This window comes from Odontesthes bonariensis, chromosome 13 (assembly GCF_027942865.1).
Source record: "Odontesthes bonariensis isolate fOdoBon6 chromosome 13, fOdoBon6.hap1, whole genome shotgun sequence".
Lineage (NCBI taxonomy): Eukaryota > Metazoa > Chordata > Actinopteri > Atheriniformes > Atherinopsidae > Odontesthes > Odontesthes bonariensis.
Window position 1 is genome coordinate 26993217 of NC_134518.1, and position 19597 is coordinate 27012813.

At 39.9% G+C, this 19597-nt stretch overlaps 1 protein-coding gene across 1 annotated transcript; it reads right to left on the reverse strand.

Moving 5' to 3' along the window:
• Positions 1-779: 779 nt before the first annotated feature.
• Positions 780-18664, reverse strand: stag3 (STAG3 cohesin complex component). Its single transcript, XM_075481820.1, has 31 exons — positions 18636-18664; positions 17861-17957; positions 17351-17569; positions 16677-16773; positions 16291-16367; positions 15693-15897; positions 15111-15262; positions 14383-14580; positions 13568-13666; positions 12871-12950; positions 12067-12174; positions 11374-11470; positions 10966-11068; positions 10699-10802; positions 10359-10451; positions 10165-10257; positions 9230-9430; positions 8784-8851; positions 8615-8702; positions 7550-7630; positions 6671-6763; positions 6009-6168; positions 5426-5556; positions 4965-5066; positions 3415-3548; positions 3024-3146; positions 2410-2588; positions 1773-1968; positions 1409-1510; positions 1214-1325; positions 780-830 (listed from the first exon to the last, which is right to left on the reverse strand). Exons 1-31 carry the CDS (start codon positions 18662-18664, stop codon positions 780-782), a joined length of 3672 nt encoding a protein of 1223 aa, XP_075337935.1.
• Between the last annotated feature and the right edge of the window lie 933 nt (positions 18665-19597).

Here is a 19597-nt window from a genome sequence, read left to right on the forward strand (position 1 = left end):
AATTTAAATATTTTAAAGAAAAACACGACACACACAGGATAGTAAAGCGAACTTTTTAACGTGTCAAGTAGGCTGGTATGTACAAAACCGTTCCAGTTGTTTGATATGGTTAGATTTAGGTATGTATTAGTGTTATATATTGTTATATATATACTGTGCTATCAATTACACCAGAATAAGGATGACTATAAGATGGCTGCTGTTCGTGGAAGTGAAACTAAACATAGTTCTCATCTTTCTTTCGTTGTAAAATAGCATGTGTATCTACTGTACTTAAAGCAAAAGGACATAATAAGAAGAATCTACTTTCAAGTTACAATACAGATGACTAAGGCCAAGTTGATAATATCTTAATGTGTCTATGCATTTATCTGGTTAAACTGTATTTGATTTAGGGGTAAATTTACACAACTGGTGATGCTCACTTTGCACTCTTCTTAAAAGAGACTTTCATCATCACTTTTCCAAATTAAGCAGACTTTAATCAACACTGCATGAACAAGTTCAACAAAAACAAAAGGTGCCTTCAACAAGTGTGCAAGGCATTAGGAACCTGAATTCAAAATGTGGAATAAAGACCTATCAGCTTAAAGTGCTCAAACGCAACACATTATTCAGAACGTAAGCCAGATTTTCCTAATATTTAGTTGGAACAGATTTCAAAAACAGATCTCATCGGTGAACTTGATAAGGGGTATTCAGAGGAACGGAAAGCTCTAACATTTGACGCCAAAACTGAAACTCCTGAACATGTGTTGACGAGATGGTCCAGACAGACCTCAGTCAAAGAGCTCATCGAGGATGCTGGCCGAGGTGACACGTGTGGAAGGCTAAAGATCAAAAACAGGACAATGACAGTTTCAGTTGATCAAGCAAACTAAGTTCAACAAACTGCATTAATTTGTCACAACAGGTAAAGTCCAAACTATTGCACTCATCATAAAAAGATGCAGGGTCCTCAGATCGTATTTATGCTCCATTCTGTAGTTTAATGGCCCTAGATTCTCGGCCACATTTATAGCGTTACTGAGTCTGTGTGCTTCATGTTTCACATCTATCATGGAGCTGTAGCTCGGTTGAACAGATGTTAAATAAACTGATAACAGATGTGACAGGAAGCACAGTATACTGAATTGAGAATTGAAATGGAACTTTTTCTAAATAAAAAAAAAAGGTATAACCAACATGAACCATAATTTTTAGTTTTTTTTACCAGTGTGTACTCAGACTCAGAGTCACTGTCGTAATCTTCAATCTCAGGATCCTCTTCTCCTGAACTGCTGACTTTCTCTCTTTCTGAAATGTCGTCCTCGATCAGAGAAAGCCTACTCGGCAAAAACAGAGGTCAACATTTTGTGAAAATATCAAGCTGTGAAAGAGTTTTTTTTAACTTTAAGATGAGCCTTACATGGTGAGGTGGGACTCCAGATCTTCCTGCTCCAAGGCGGGTGTAGTTTGGATGGAAGACAGCTCGCCTCGTTTGGTGAGTTTCACCTTTCGCATATGTGACCTTCAGATGAGCTCCATGTTAACTTTGTCTACTTACAGCAGCTACGTGAACAAACATACATTCAAACTTGAGGAAATTTTACACTTTGAAACTTTATTTCAGTGACTGTCCGATCTCAATGCAGGCTTTCCTTGTGCCCGTTGTGGTTTATATTAATGTGGAACAGAACACGTTGACCTGCTGTTTAATGGTAAAGAGACAGGAAGTACTTGACCGAAGGCAACTTGCCGCATTTGGCAGGTGTTAACAAAACCCAGCTTACCCAGAGGAGAACTCATCCTCTGACTCCAGCTCAGTTAAGCCACTGCCGGTATCAGACATTGTGGTTCTGGATTTCTTGGCGGGCGGCCTCTTGGTTGGCTGTTTCTGAACAGTGGAGGTGAGGGTCGGAGTGTCCAGATGGCTGTGGATGCTGCTTCTCTCCAACGAGGACGCTCTGGTGGTGCTGGACACAGAACCTGCAGGAGACAGAAGACGACTATATCAACTTGTGACTGTACCTTATAAAGCATAAAACCAAATGAGACACTTCCAAAAATAAGTGAGATTGTAAGAACATTTTCAGTTCTAATAAATGGTAAATCAGTCGCACACTAAGTAAAAATACAAAAACAATCATTGTTTAAAGCTCTGAAATGTCAGGCTTTTCCTTTTTTTTCCTTCATTGTAAATCACAAAGTATAAAGTCTGTGAATGTGGACAGATGGCTGGACATGACACAGTATTTGAGGGCATCACTTATATGTATGTAAAACAAGTTTCTATCAAATGGGAAGAAAATCTAAAAAAAACACAGAATAACGATTAAGAAAAAAGTCAGAATCCATCATATACTTGAGTATCATTTAAGTACTATTGTTAATATGCAAGTTATATCCTTAGTGTATTTTGTGCCTCACCCTGAGCAGCAAATCTCTTGCGTTTGGAAACAGGGGTGTTATGTGAGGAGGTGGCATCGCCTCCCTCCTCCTGCTCTCTGGACTTGGATGAAAAGCGAGACTCCAAAGAGCGCTGATACAGTTTAACTGACGGCCAGGAGAGGGCAGCAGTGGGACACTCAGATTGCATAAACTCAGATCTGGGAGGGGACGAAAGAGTGACAGGAGATGAGGACAAAGACAAGGGAAACCTTTAATAATGTTTCATCTTATACATTATGGGCAATCAAATTCAAACAAATACCTTAATATTTACACCAATTATGTGACAACTTTGAGGCTGGAACAATAAGTTAATAGTTGCTCTTTCTCCAAGCTCATAGTTGGAACAAGGAGAGCAATAATTCAATAAGAATATATGAATTTGATCACGTTTTGTTCATTAGGTATCAATGGAGACATCCCCTAGGAAACTGGCACTAGATTCAGACAAGTTATTATTATTATTGTCTGAAATGAGATTCAATGAATGAGAGACAAAAAGCAAATGATTCATGAGCAGAAAAGCTACATCGGATGTGGGAGGAACCACGTCTGTGTGGATGTAGATGAGTTTGTGTATTCATGTGTCTCACAGTTGGGCACGGTCCTGCTGAAGCAACTTGAAACTGAACTCGCTGAGGATTTCCAAGAAGGCCAGGTTTGGATGCCCCTCCTCTCCCTCCTGCGGTGCCCGAAATGCAAAACGTACACCGTCCCTGATAACAACCACAATATATGAAAAAGTCTATTAAATCAATCTTTATTTCTACCCTTCAAGTGTAATTTGTCAAGATATCCAAGATTGTATAAAAAAATAGAAAGAAGCACGTTTCTATTCTATTCTCAGAGATGGAAAACTGCCTTTAAAAATGCCATCAGAAAATGTAAGAAAGAAAGAAAGAAAGAAAGAAAGTACAATCAAAATAAACTGAATTTAGAAGGTCACAGCAGATCTGGTCCTTATGAAAAACATGTGTTACTGACATGTGCAGGGCCACCAGCGGTTTGCGGACACGATGAAGATTGATGCCAAAGCTCATGGCAAGCCTTTTAGCCAAGTCTCTAATCTCAGAGATATCCTGCTGGCTGTGGTCCTCCGTAAGCATCTCTGAAAACAGCTGAACACACACACACAGACATGACTTTACATAAACATGTTGCATGAATTGCGTGGTAAACTGATCGAACCCTTCCATGAAAGGGGCGGACAAGTTCCAGCAGTTTTCAGGCTGGCTTAGTTGCCACGTCTGAGTAATCCCAGCAAAGGTTGTGATTATACAAAAAAATAAAAAATAAAAGAGAGATGGATCTGTCATTTAAACTCTTAAATAAAAAACTATTTGTTGAAATGTTCTGTTTGTTAATCAGAAATGTGCAGATGGCGAGCTGCAAGCACGTTCCTCTGGAGCAAATAACATCTCAAGGTTATGACAGCTCATATGTAGACACTGACGACAAAGACAGGGTATTTTGATGATTAAAAACTACGAGGGAACAAGGTGTGTATGAGACTCAACATCACACATTAAAATGTCAACCACACTGACAAACATCTGTTAGGTTTAGGCTGCTGTTGTTTCTTTTCCCTGCAAAGATTCTAACCTCATGGGGAGACGATTAATCCTCAAAACAACGGTACGCTAACAGTGGTATGAGTTCTAAATGCCACACCTCGACATGTGGCACACATGCAGGGTAACATGCACAGCTGAGTCGAGCTACAGTTAGATTTCAACCTGGCTTTTTAATTGGAGCATCATCCTTTCCTCAGTATTAATATACAGTTGAGGAAGCTAGTTGTTCACTGAAATATGTTAGTGTGAAAAAACAGCCAACACATTCGGACACTAAACTTTCTCTGAGGGAGATCACCGTACATGTAGGTGTGGCTGAATTCACCGCACAGAGACGCTGTGTTTAAGGCGCCTGAATGAAGAAATTTGTCAGATGACACTGCAGTTTTAATCAGGATTATATTAGCTTTACCGTTTGAACAAAGAGATGCAGACAGATGGGATCTGTAGCATGTCAGTCTAGTTGCAGATATGCAGGAATGATTCGAGCCGGATTTTGGTCAGAAAAATATGTTTTAACTGCATTCTGAAACAATTTGTCTTATATTTTTTTCCGAGTGTCATTCAAACATTCTCACTATGGAAACAAGGACTTCTCATTTGCCAGCTACAAATCCTCACATCTCTTCCATGGATTGGTCACAACCCTGAGGTAGAATATCAGATGTGAAGACGAGATGTGACCCATGGAAGAAAGAAGATATTTCACTCTCATGTTTAAAATGGACTGCTTTAAGACAGATTTGGTACTTTTATTCCCAATGAGCTGTGGGTTGCTGTTGTTGGAACGTCTGATCCCAAACTTCCTGTTGTTTTCAGAACATCAGAGCGCATCTTTGCCTGACTTCCCTTTCTGCACCCCTGCTGCAGACCTCCCACACCATGCTATGGAGGCAGTCATCACAGTTTGAAAACACCAGCTCAAAGAAAGAAAAGTCCTGGTGAGAAATAAATGCACACCTGCTGTAGGCTCAGACAGACAGTCTTGGCACTCTGTACCGGGCTGATCAGCTTGCTTTTGCTCACAGTCTCTTTAATGATGTCACCAAAGTCTTTGAAGTACTGGAGAAAACCAGAAAAGGACAAAATGTCAATAATCTCATTGATTCAAAACACAGGAAGAACGTCTGAAAACATAAAATAATCCAATCCATTCTCGTCATCTGTGCTTCTATTAGCTAATGTTCTGACTCATTCTCAGCACCTCACTGGCACTAAAACGGATTTGATCACCCTTCTCCACTCTAACACATCCTGTTCATCATTAAATCTTTAATCAACCCTTTCCTTTATTCATTACACATTTCACTGACCCAAATAATAAAAAACACTAAACTATCCAACATTTTAACACACTCCTATGCACACAGCTGCTCATAATGTGAATATGCTGGGCAAATGAAGCTGAACGTGCACGCCACCTTGCTGTAGTGCTTGAAGACATTGGTGGCAGCACTGAGGTCCAGCACCCCGTAGATGACAAGCTTACAGTAGCCAGCCAGATGGTTGCGCTTCCTCTGAAGAAGAATCATCTTTTCCTCCTCAGCCTCATCTAAAAATAAGGGCCAAGGTAGAGGATGGAGGAAAAACAGGCCCTTAGTTATGTTTAAAAATACAGAGGCAGAGAGAAAGCTTTCAGGTATCTTTAAGGTACAAGCAAACAGAGCATGTGAGCATATGACATGCGGCGTCTGAGTCAACAGATATATTTCAGGGGTGTTAACAGAACATCATGAAACACAGAAAAAAGAAAGAACTATTAAATACAGAAAAAGACTTAAAACAAGGCATATAAAACTATGTACGCTTGAGCGTAAAGTCCTCTGGGAGATCTCCAACAGTTACAACTGAGCTATTCCCAGAACATTACACATCAACAAGAGCAAGAAATAAAACGTGTTAACAATGTTCACACACTGACTGAAGCCGCTTCAGGAAAGCACCACATTTCATGCAAGCATTTATTTAGAGGAGGTGTCATATTATCAGTGGGTGTAAAAATACCATCGAGCCCGGTGTCGCTGAAGACGTAGTCCAGAAGGAAAGCAGCCAACTCGGAGCGCAGAGTGTCCGACGGCAGGTGCACCAGGTCTTGGAGAGCAGGTTCAGAGCGGACTGAGCTCGCACTGTACAACAGCAGCAGGTCGCACAGCAGCTCAAATGCCTTTGGATGGAAGGACAATCCTCATGATATTTGAATTTGACTGATGTAAAATTCAGATCCATGAACATAACTACTGAAACCAAGACAAACAATTTACCAGCCCAAAGTTTCAGACTGTTTGACCATAGGAAACTTCTTAAAACCCTTTTTTTAAAATTTATTTCCATTGCATTCAGCAGATCCCAACAGACTTACAAACAAGGAACACACTGAACTAACAGTTGGTGGACAAGTAACGGATCTCTTGAACTCAAGATTTCCCCGAGATTCTGACATTCACCAACGTTTTCTTAATTGGCATTGCTCAAATGTTTCTGCAACATAATGGGATATTGCGTTTTCTTCAATTCTACAGTTGAATAATACAGTATCTAAATGACAGTATTTGTGCAATTTATATCGTTATTCTAATAGATTTCAGTAGACTCCCGATTGTCAACTTTTTCTTTGTAAAAGATGACACGAATACACCATTAGTTAGCATGTGGGACACTGTTCTTGCCTGATCTCTGATCTCAGCCTTGTCCAGAGACAAACACGTCTGACAGATTCTGCAGAAGAAACGGACCTCCTTCTTCAAACGCTTCACCTCCGCCTGAGAGAGAAGGTGAAACGGTCAAATAATGATGCCAAAGGCTAAATCATGGATATTTGTTCATGGATATTTGTCCAAATCAAGAGATGAATTATATTAGTGACAATGTATAAATGCAGCATTCTTGAATCACCTTTGTCATGGGATGCCCTTTAATTTGAGTGTAATGAGTGTACTTTCATATAACAACCAGTTTATCCAGAGTTAATGTCTTTAAATAGAAGTGGATGTGACTTCAAGTGACTATTTTAAAAGGGAAGAGAACATTAAAAACCAACAAGAATGAAAATTATTACATGATGAAGAGATATGGATTTAGGTAAACAGATGAAGTTGCATTATGCAACAATGACATGCCGTTTGTGTGAAAGTGAGAAGAAAACAGCAGATAAACAAAAATGAGCTCAAAATGGTTAAATATTAAATACAAGACTGAAATAAATATCAATGCAGAAAGAAAACAGTAGGAAAAGCATGAACCAGTGATAAATAAACATTTGGGCGTCACTGTGGGCTCAGACGCACTGTAACAGACTGTTGGCGTTAATTGCCTGCTGGTGACGCAGCTGGTGAATTGTTTGACAAGCACCCAGGAAGCCACAAACACAGACGCCACGGGTTGGCTGTGATGTGACAGTCATGGTGAAAGCCTGAAATGTGTCGACTGGCTGACCTCATGCAGGTAAGTCGATAAGATCAAGATTCAAATTAGTGTGTGAAAGACAGGGCCGGTCACACTATTCAAGAAAATGAATAAGTAAAAGGTTTGATTTATAGAGTAAGCACCTCATCCGGCTTGGAATTGACCACATTCACTTTGGCCCACATCAGGTGAAAAGCTGCACACTTCAGAGTCGAAACCATGAGCTGAAATTACACACAGATAAAAAAAAATGAGCTTCTGTAGAGATTTTGTGCGGTTTACAAAACATATTTTTCCTTAACTCCTCAAAACGTTAATTATTCACAACTCAGAAGTGGTTTGATACAAATGTAACATACCAGCAATCAATCCTGTAAAAAATATAAGTCACACACTAATGTTTTGTTGGACCGCCTTTAACTTTGATTACACATTCTCTGTGGCATAGTTTCTACAAACTTCCGCAACATCACAACTTTTATTTCCACCCAGAGTTCTTTTTTAAGATCTCGTAGTGATGATGGGAGAGTCGGACAGCTGCGCAAAGTCTTCTCCAGCACATCACAAAGATTCTCAATGGGGTTCAGGTCTGGACTCTGCGGTGGCCAATCCATGTGTGAAAATGATGTCTCATGCTGCCTGTGGAAACGCTCTTACTCTCACTTTTAAACCGTAAGTTTTTTTTAAGGTTTGATTTCACCAAACGTTTAAGTGATCGACGATCACGATCGTTCAAGATTTTTTCCGAATACATTTCTTCATTGAAGATGACGGTTCCCCACTAACCTTCCAGTTTTTAATAATGCGTTGGACAGCTCTTAACCCAATTTTAGTAGTTTCAGCAATCTCTTAAGATGTTTTCTTTGCCGGATGCATGCCAATAATTTGACCCTCCTGACACAGATTAAGATCCGAGAAATGAGAAGCTACTCACTGCATCAGTTAGGGGTAAATAACTTATTGCCAGATGAAACATAGTCATCCATGCAGTAATTATCCAATGGGAGGCTCTTACCAGTTTGCTTAGTTAAATCCAGGAGTTAGTTTTTTTTTTGGACAGATGGTGCACATATACTGCAGCATATGACATTATACTCCTATATATATATATAACAGTGTATATGATACATAAACACTCCTTTCTTACTGTCTGCACAAACTGACATCTTAATCAATATTCCCAACCATGCCCCAAATATGTTATAAACCTCTGTGTCAAGCTCCAGAGATTCCATACTGCTCTTCAGCAGCTGAAGACACGAGTCAAACAGCTTCCAGCCAGTCGGGTCCTTTGCACTAGAAAACAGACACACATCACATTCACACAACTCAGTATACTGCAAAGAGTAGAGAGTGCTGTGCAAACTAAGAACTCACCTGCTCAAGGCAGCAATTCTTTTCAAGGCCATAGCTGCATTGTACAGGTCATCATCATCTGCTGTACCCTAGGGACAAGAACACACACTGAGCCTGAGGGAAGATAATACCCACTCATAGGTTTATACAAAAATAAGCTTTAATTAATAAAAACTTGTAATTAGGAAGCTTTTAACATTTATTCTGTGTTTTGGAAAAAATAAATCACATTTTTTGGTTATGGGTTAATCAAACAGAGTTTGTTTGCATATCTGAGTCTAGTAGTTAATTGATAACACTCAAGAATAAACAGTTCAGGTTCAGCCTCTTTACCATAAATAAGGACAAACTAACAGGCACTTCCATCAGTAGAACAAAAAAATACTTGTTTTAGGTTGTTGTATCTAATAAACTGGATGTTGGCGTGTTTTATAACAAGCTGTAGTTTCACAGATGTACTCTCCAACCTGCAGCAAGTCACTTAAGTAGGTGTTGAAACATTCGGTCAGGCCGTCCAGCAGCTGACTGAATGCCAGGTGTGCACGGGAGGAGAAGGTGTAGATCTCTGAGCACAGAGTGTGTGTCAGCTGGGCACAAGCCTGCAGCACAGCCCCGTCTGTGTGCTTCTCCACAATGACACATATCTGCGACAGCAGCAAATCCAGATGCTGAAAGGGAGAGAAGAGGGCGATGGAGAACAGAAAAAGCAGAATATGGAATAATCCCTTTGGACGGTTTATATAAAAGTACCTGGTTTGCTCACTTGAGCTAGTATGTCAGTTCAGCATGACCACAGGTTCCCTGACCTTGCTGGATCTTAATTTGCCCTCACCTTATCTTTGTCTAATGTTATCATTTTTTTCAAATGTTTCAGGACAGAAACCAACATTTGTTTTCTTAAGGTGTGTTCACTCTGGCATTCTTTTGTGTTTTGCACACCAAGTCTCGCTGTAAGGTGGTTCAATGCTTGTACAAAACCGTCATAAGCTACGTGACTCCTCTGTTTAGAAGCACAATGCAAGCTTGAAAGCAGAAAATCGTGTGCTGTATGTTTGGATGTTTAAGATCCATGCTTCATTTATATTTTAGTCAAAGTACACCAGACTCTTGGTTTGTGTGCAGTGTTAACACGTCTTTAACCTGCCTGCAAAAAGCAATCACACCAGTTTTATTTGAACTAAACTTTTTAAGTGTTAAGACATCTTTTTTGCCCACATTTTCTTAAATTTGAATCCATATTAGACTTCCATCACAGCAATGTGCTTAAAATTTCACAATGTATAGCCTATAATGTAGATATACTGCATGGGCACAAACACTGAACCTTGTTCATGGCATCATTTCTGAACAGATGTTATTATGAGCGGTTTATGTTGATCCTCCAGATCTCAGGCTCCCTCACCTTTTCCAGCCACTGAGTGCTGCTGTACATCTCCAGGTCAAAGTGAAGGGGAGCTTTGAGAAGGAGGCTCACTTTTCCTGCATCTGCTGAGTACTGCAGTTTGGTAAAAAACACAAACTCTGCATCAAACTTTATGTGAAATGGGCCAAAAAAAAAACAAAAAAACCTTTCACTTTACGTGAAATTAGGTGAACCTTGGCGAGCAGCTGTGGCAGGATGGGGATGAAATGTGTGGTGATGCGACTCCTGTCTTGTTCCTGGATCTTCTTATCCTTCACACTTAGGATCTAGTCTCATTTGAACATCCAGCGAACAGTAATACACATAAGTGGACGAAAGAATTAAGAAATAATCAGCAAATGTGTTTAAATTATTCTCCATAAATCATGTTGAAAATATATTTAGTGTCCCAAACACACGCAAAATAAAGCTTCAACACAAGATTTTCAAATAAAACGAAATAATTCCCATCACCCCTTAATTCCACTCTTCCATAAAACATAAAGTACAGAGGATTACATATGTCCTTGTCACCTTTTTGCCTTGACCTCTCCCAACAGGTGAGGTTGCCTGCGCTGCCTGTCTGATGGCACATATCATAATCTCCAAGAGCGCCCCCTCCTCCTCATACATTAAACCTGACAACACAGACGCAGACACAGGGGCATACAGCTGAGACAAAGCAGAAGCAAAAGGAAGATGATACCAAGCTGAAAAAGAGGCAGGCATCATAATATGAAGTATAATGCTGTGTTTGTGTTGAGCTGACACCGTTGTCAAAAGTGTGATCTTGTCTCTCACCAGCATCCTGTAGCAGTAAAGTTGTCATAGTCTCCCAGTCTCTCAGCTCAGATCCTACCACAGCCCACAGACTGTCCACCAGGTACGCCCCGTGCTCATGGAACTGTAAAGTGGATGCTTCAAAATCACTAAAAGAGTTAAACACCAATGTGCTTTTAAACTTATTTTACCCAGAATAAAGGTCTACATTTGACAATATATACTTATAAGTCAGAATGTTACAATAAATAAGATCTCTTGTCTTTTTACTAGTGTAACATTTTACAAACTGATTTGAACACCGACTTTCATCATTAAAACATAAGGGGAAATACATTTCTTAAATGAAGTCATACTATGCAAAATTCATGCGGAGGTGACAGAGACAGATTATAAAAAGAGGAGACAATGAGCAGAATGAAATACTACCTCACTCTCAATGTAGAAGGAGATCAGGATTTGAAAAAAGGCTGCATTGTTGCTTTTGTCATTCCCTTCCTTGTCACTGGCTATCACACTTTTTAGCCTGACATGCATACATACAAAAAAATAAAAGAATAAACCAAATTATTTGAGCCAAAAATGAGTAGTTACACAGATTGGATTTCTTAACAAAGGGACCTACTTAAAAGGCAAATAAAATGTACCCTGCTCGTTAAAGTGAAAGAGATTCTGATTTTAATCCCTGCTTTTGTGGGAATTAACTCAAAGATTACAAAAGAATGTTTGGGATTTATCCTAAAAATCATAATAAGATTCTAATATTTCACTTCCGGTCAAGTCTTAGTGAAGAATTGATAATGCAACAAATCAAGCAATCAAACAATAACTTAGAAGGTCTTTCAAAGTTTTCTTTGGACAGTAGCTGCTTTTTCACTCATTTTTAGCACAGTCTTCGTACCTGAATATGATCAGAGAAGTGTCTTTGTTTTGCTTGTGAGGTCACTTAATACTGACCCATGAATCACTCCAAAAATAAAAAAAAAAGGGACCTAACTCAAGGGATGGACCAGTGCTGTGCCTACACATTGCAGACAACTCAGCTGAACAAATGAAGGATGACTCAACCTAAAAAAAACACAAGGGACAACCATTCTGTGCATCTGTAGGATGAAAGCGTACTTGCTGCAAAGGAAAGCGCCAGCTGCAGATGCCCGGCCTCGGTGTGAAGCGTAAACCAGAGGATAGATATGGCCGCACTCCTCCTCCCTCAAACCGTCCTCTGTCCTCCTGTCAGTGTGAGTGTCCAGACAAACCTGTCAGTTTAGCTATGCACGTTAACTAAACAAGGAGGAAAACATTAAGCCGTTGAACACTGTGGTTGGTCAGGATGTTTCTTCTCCTATTCTCTCCTGCTGACTCCTGTGGATTTATTAATTTCCCTTAATTAAAAAAAAAAAAAAAAAAAAAAAAAAAAAAAAGAAAAAAAAAAAAGAAAGAAATCTTTTGAATATGATTTAAAAGATATTTAGTAACCACCAGTTCTAATTTACACTCAGCAGTGTGAGATTTCATCAAACTTGAGATCATAATTCCTGCCCTGAGTCACTAGTGACGGTCATGTTTTCAAATAATTGCTTTAGTCTGGGGTCTTGAAGAGTTTCTCACTAATGGATTTGACCTCAGGACTGACACTGCCCATATAAAGCAATGTGACACACACCGAAAGCTAACAACATAAACAGAATCAGAGAGCAGTGTCAATAGTCCTACACTGCATTTGAATTGGACTTTATGCAAACATAGCTGCAAATTACATTTCTAATCATCTAATAATTAGAAAATCCACTACATTCATGTACATTTCACTCAAAATTACAGACCTTAAGACATAACAACTAGGAAATCTACTATATTTGGTTATAATTTGATCTCCTAAAATAAATTCCTCATAAAGAAACCATCAGACACAGAGAAACCCCTCACTGTTGGATCATCAGCAACAGATTGATCACTTCGACTGCCACGTCTGAGTCTTTGTCCAGCACCATGCTGAGAATCCTTTCCTAAACACACACACAGACATTCAGTTATGCACTGTAACACACACAGACGAGTGTACAATCATGCCAGCAGACAAACGCACATGAATAATATACAGACATGCATAAATGTACCCACACCCACAGATGTGTGTACGCATACACACACACACACACACACACACACACACACACACACACACACACACACACACACACACACACACACACACCACTGATTAGGCAGTAAGCCATGGCATAAAGACTATCTATCTGCGGCAGCACATGTGTTTGAGAAGGGCTTATTATCCATCAGTAATTGGCAGCAATTAGCACGACCAGACACATGCCCAGACAAAGGATGGGACCATAACAACAAACAGGAATGGTGAAAGAAAAAAATTTGAAAAGGCATAGAAATGTAAGTGGGGGGGGGCACAAAAAAGTGGGAGGGGAGACACAGACAGGCAACAAAATGGAAACAATACAAAAAGCTGCAACAATAGATTAGAGACAGATGCGGAGACAGACAGACAGGCAGGCAGACAGACAGACAGACAGACAGACAGACAGGGGAGGAAAAAAGAGGGAGAAACCAGGCATTAAATGAGGCAAGAGTTCAGTCCAGAGGGATACCTCACTTTAAATCTACTGGTGAAAAGCTCCAGGCGGCCAATGAATTCCTCCTCTTGGTAAAGACCCTGCAGGGCACGCACACACTGCAGACGCACTGGACTTTGCTGAGGGAAACACAGAAGACAAAGAACTCGAACACACTTTCTAGAACCCGCATGCAGACTGATGCTTGAGTCTGTTCATAGTGTACATTCCTCTTTGTAAAGCAGAGGTATGTGACAGTTGTTCGTTGTCTGTATGAAAGCAGGATTATGCAAAACTACCAAACTTAGAAAGCTGGAACGCGAGAAAAGGAGACGCATTTAAATTTTGGTGCAGTTTAGGATCACTTCAAATTAGATCACTTAACACTGCAAAATACATCAGTGTTTTTTCCTTCCTGCCTGCAAATATAATGTAGTACTATGAAAATCAATGCATTTCTGTATTCATTGCCGGCCTACAGAGAGCTTCAGACAGACAGCTGCTGCCATTGTAATGCATACTGCTGTCCACTGAGAATAAAGGAATGACCTGATCGTAACCTGTGGTTTCCACAAGGCCTGGCTACATCCCACTCTATGTGCAACATGACCACCAGAGCTACAAGAACAACATGAGGGAAGACAAGGCATGGACTTTGCAGTGTAAGCTGAGAAAGGCAGAGATGAGCTAACATAAATTCATAAACTGGCTTTACTGATTGAGACTTGTATTGCTAAGCAGGCTACTTGTGAAGAGCCATGTACGCTGTGTGATGAAAGAACAAAACCAGCTCAGAAATTAGACACGATCCCAGGGTCTGGTCTTCTATTGTTGTGTCCCATGAATGCATGTTAACCTTGTCATGCAGGGTCCATCCCAAATATTTCAGACATCCATCATTAAGGAAGTCCTCGGGGTCCGTTTTCAGCCAAAGGCCCAACTCCAAAATACACGATGCACGGATCTCAGGCAGTCTGTCGCGGTATCGATGTACAAACACGCCACGGAAAGTAGCGTTCATCATAGAAGAGAGCTCCTCTCTGTTCTCTCGTAACTACAACATGCACACAAAACCAGATGCACTTAAACACAAAAATACAGTTAAAACAAACAAAAAAAAAAAAACAGTGAATAAATCAGTTACCTCAAAATTCAATGTCTGTTCTTATCATAACTCAAAATGTTTGTTGCACTTGTTAGAGCTAATAGTGTTTTTGATTGTTGAGAAGAAAAATAGTAATTGAATTTTGTCACCCTCCCAAGGCATCTGGCTCTTCAAAACTATAGAACTGATTACAAACAGAAACCTACCGAATACAATTCAGTTTCATATCACAAGGTGCTGTAACCACTGCACAAGGTTAAATTAGCAATAAAAAAGTTGAAAGTGAACTTAAAGAACATTTTAAACTAAACGACAAACAGATATTTGTTTTTTGTTCTTGGCATCCTTTGTAACATTTCCCCTCCAAGATATTTATTACAAAGTTGACATCACTGATTTAATGTCAGACCCTACATACTTAGGTCAAAGTAGTTGAGTCTCTGCCGTTAGGTCAGCTTTTGTGTGCATTCATGCGTCACCTCACTGATGGTGGCCTGCAGCTCCTCCAGTCGGTCAGAGGCTCTGTCATTTGGCTGCTTGCTTTTCTCTAGTTCATATTGCCTCTGGGTGGTCTGCAGCTGAAGAGACACTGTCACAGCCACTTCCACCAACCCTGTCATCAACTTCATGGCTAACAGAGAAAAAATAACAAAACATACACAGAATGAAAGAGTGACAGAACTACACATAAGCAGGAATTAATCTGATTTACAACTTTGTTCGTAAGATTTACTTAAACAAAAGCATATTCTAAACAGAAATCACAGAGAACTATACTATAAGGTGACAGATTTTGTGTTTTCTAGTTCAAACTTTAATTTCAGCCTTGTGAAAACTACTTACAGTGAAGGGAAACACAACCTTGTTTATTCTCTCTAAAACAATCAGTGTAAACATGTTGGCTGTGTATTTTCTGTGAAGCAACATTTCAAATGCTTGCTTCCGATTTGCTTGATAACTAAGTGGAAACACAGCTCGTGGTTAGCAAAACAAATAGTTGACCTTTATCAGAATGTGCATGCATTTCTATTTAGTGCATTCTAATGAACCGATGGGCTTACCCAGCAGGGTACTGGTGTGTCTGAAGGCCCGGACCTGGGAGTCAGACATGCCGGTGAGCAGAGCCAGCAGGGAGGGGAAGAGGAACTCGTCATAAATGAGGCTGTTGCGGCAGGAGCGCACCAAAACCCGAGCAAACTCACAGATTCCAGCTTTGAAACGCTTCATCTGAGGACCTACAGTGCTTAGAGGGTAGTTCACTGAATCCTGACAGAGCGAACAAACAAAACAACAACAATCAGACTAAGAAAATGTTTTCAACTATCAACAATCTGCCTTGTACAGTATAAAGAGACGGATTGCCTGAGGTTTATTCTGCTAATGCCAAAAACATTAGTGGAAAACCAAAGTGATTAACTCATTAATGCGTTCATTTATCAGAATTAGATTTTAATTAGCATGTTCCATCATGCTGTGCCTCATCTTTTAGAGCATAATCTCTAGGGACACGGAGGTTATGCGAGTTTCTGAACTAATTCCAGCAGGATTAATTCTACAGAGAAGACTGACAAAGATACAAACTTGCATAGCGGTACAAAAAATGTTTATTTTAAGGACACATTTGTCTACATCTGAACTATTGTTTTCCTTCTCTCTCACCTCATTGAACTCCTTAGTTAGTGTGCCAATAATCTCAGCATTCTGCATGCTGTCAAACATCTCTCTACTAACCACACCTAGGGAAAAAATAAATAAATAAAAAAATCAAATAAAAGCAGAACCCCCACAAGTGAATTTAAATTAAATCGAAGCCTAAAAAACATAATTTACATCACATGACTTCTCACTTTCATTCCATTCATTAAATGTCACCATTGTTGTCAAGCGACAGAGGATTAACACAGCACCGAGATTGCATTTGAGCATATGTAGCAGGAGATCAATACCGCAGATGATTGCCTGAGCTAAAATTGGAAAAATAATCATCCCAACTTTGACCCCCACCCACAAACACCCATCTCCTGGCCTCCCTCTTGACCTCCGACCTTTGCATCCGCAGGACTGAACAATGAAGTTGATGAGCACCACCATCCCCGCCTCTCGGCTCTGTTTGTAGCTGTCCAGCCACTCGTCCACCACCGTCTTAAAGATTGACAGGGAGAAAGTAGCCAATAAGAACGCTGTACAAAGATCAAAGAGCAGATGTATAGAATTCAAATACACCAACGTTATGGATTTCAGCTTTAGCCTCTAAATCTCCCACTATCTATGCATGTTTTTTGTATGATGTGTCTGTACACACCACCCTTCTATTGCATTTATTTCTATTCCAGTGTTATTCACCAACGCCTTTACATAATCACTGCATTATAGTCAAACCTTCAAATACTGCTAACCATATATTTTCTTCTTTCTTTTTTTATGCGGACCCTCCTTTTAGTCTTTATCCAGGAGAGACTGAAGAAACTGGGATGGACTAAGGCTGTCAGTCATTGACCATGTAATCCAATGAAAGGGCTCTTTCCTCTTTGCGTATCAAAAGCAATTCTTTAGGTTCACATCAGTCTGCCACTGACACCACATGATAACCTCTCTCATTGTCAGCTTGTTTTACTTCTCATTGTATATGCCTCCTTCAGCACCTCCCTCCTTTCATGTGTTTATCTCTATAGTTACCCCCACCCTTCCCTGAATACTCTTTAGCTTAAAGGTTGCTCACCACCATGGCACTCTTTCCTGAGCAGACAGCATCATAGATATTCTTTGCACTGATACCCTGGTTCTCACTTCTCGCTGGTCTAGGAGAGACCTGCCTTGATGTCCCCTGAGAAAGTGGCTGCTGCTGCTGTAGGGAGGGGTCTGGAGGACTGGGGACGGAGCTGCTACTGGGGCTGGATGTCAACCTCAATGCAGCGTTGCGCCTGGGTCTCTTGGGTGGCTTGACATGAAAGAGATTTATTTAGGGATTTGGAGAAAATTGATGTAGTCAACTGAAACCGTGACAGGATGAAGGGCAGGTTCTATTGTGTGCATCTATCACAGTATTGCAGTTATTTTCAAAACAGTTTTGATCTTTTACAACAACCGAAAAATGACTAAGAATTATGCATTTCCCTTCATTAACCATAAAACCGTCTAATCTTAACAAGATCACAGCTCTGATCTATCTTCTGGCTATATGGATAACATCTAAATGAGTGGGAGGTATTTCAGAGAGAACAGAATTTACCTGAGACCCAGGCGCTGCCGGTTTTCTTCGCTTTGAGGCTTTCATCTGAGCGTAGTCGACACTATCAGAATCTGAGGAGTAATCCAACTCCTCAAGACTGATGGAAAAGAAAAAAAACTGAATCAAGACAGCAAACTCAGCGTCAGAAAATCCTTATTATTAAGACTATTAGAAGCGCAGCGCTTGGCACACATAATAACAAGTTTCTTTCAAATTGGTGTAGGTATTTCTTACATTTTGTTTTCACACTGGATGCTATTATAGCGCACAGATTTTAATTCGATAATTGCATTACAAACTTTCTCACAAAGCCATGCATTAAACAGTGCCAGAAGTTAAGGAACCACTCAAAAATAAATCTTGATGAGCTTCTTAAAGAAGTTCGTTTTTTTTAAACCTTTTTTTTTAGACACCGACTTTCACCAAACTGTTATCGGTGAGTAGATTAACGTATTTTATGCCAGAAATAAGGTCCATGTTTTTAAAAAAAAACTGAACTTCTCCTTTAAAGTTTCGTTTTGAATAAAAATGTGAGGTATACTTTTGGCTCCAATCATTACAGTATAACACAGTGTGAGATTTTACTTCTTCTTGTCTCATTTTAGTCCATTTCAGCCATGTTGATTGCTGAAAAAACGTGCAATTAATAAATGCCAGGCTGTGTGAATATGTCCCACAACTCTACATGGCGAGGTCGTATTTTGACTTCATGATGGAAATATCTAGCTTTAAGTAGATTGCTACAGATTCAGAATTTAAGTTTGGCTTACTGCACCTGTCTGAAACTGACCTTCCACTTGTCATTTTGGCTAATGGGAGGTACCGGGGATCATGAGATGATTCTGGATGGCTGGTTAGCTGTTTTTTGGTTTTTTTTTCCACCGAAGAGAGCAACTGTGTGGAAGCGTAAACAAAATTTATGCTAGCTACATCAGACGGAATTATTCCCCGATTTAAACGCTCGCATTAACAAGCTAGCTAGGTGAGTGTTAAAATAAATTAATGTAGTTACAATTGTTTAAAAGATAACTGCCTTGTAAAATCCGCGGCCAACAAAGTTTTCTGGCAAAACGTAAAACAGATACGACAAAATGTTAGCTTAGGAAGTGCTGTTCGTTAATGGATCATGCCGGTTGCTGCCTGTCAGACGCTTCAGTGGATGATAAAATCTTTATCTTTTAACTCTATCCAGCTCACCACTACAAGTAAAGCTAACTAATAACAGCCGTTAGCAAATTAATTAGAACATTTTACCCCTTACGAAGACTTAAATGTCAAAAAATGTGTTTTTTTCTTAGCGATTTTTTTTTTATCCTTCTTCGTAAACCGGAGAGAATCAAGGGCGCGCGAAAATGATAGGCCTTTGGATTGGCCAGCCCCTGCTTTGAGGAGAAGATGATTGGTCCTTTCCAGAAAACTACTTCACGGCTATTGGTCGTCCCAAATTAACCATTGCAGGGTCTTTCAGTGCAACACTATGGCAACACCACTATGTTTTTATTATGATAAAGCTAATTTATTTGTACTGCGTTTTTAAGTTTTATTTCATTTCATTATATTTAGTTAATCTAATTACTTATTTTTTAAACAATAAACATTCTTTATTGTACCACTTTGTACTTGTAGAGACAGTATCTGACCGGTTTTAGCCCCCTGAGGTGGTGCCCTCAGTGCGTCCACACCCCGCTGACGAGGGCTCCCCATCTCTCTCTCCTCTTTTGGTCCTTTTTTGCATGG

Coding starts and splice junctions, on each gene's coding strand:
- stag3 (XM_075481820.1), bottom strand. CDS start 18,664: ATGACAAGTGGAAGGTCAGTTTCAGACAG. Junction 13,667..14,382: donor GATGGACCCTGCATGACAAG/GTTAACATGCAT, acceptor TGTTTCCCTCAG/CAAAGTCCAGTGCGTCTGCA. Junction 1,511..1,772: donor GAGGATGAGTTCTCCTCTGG/GTAAGCTGGGTT, acceptor GCTCATCTGAAG/GTCACATATGCGAAAGGTGA.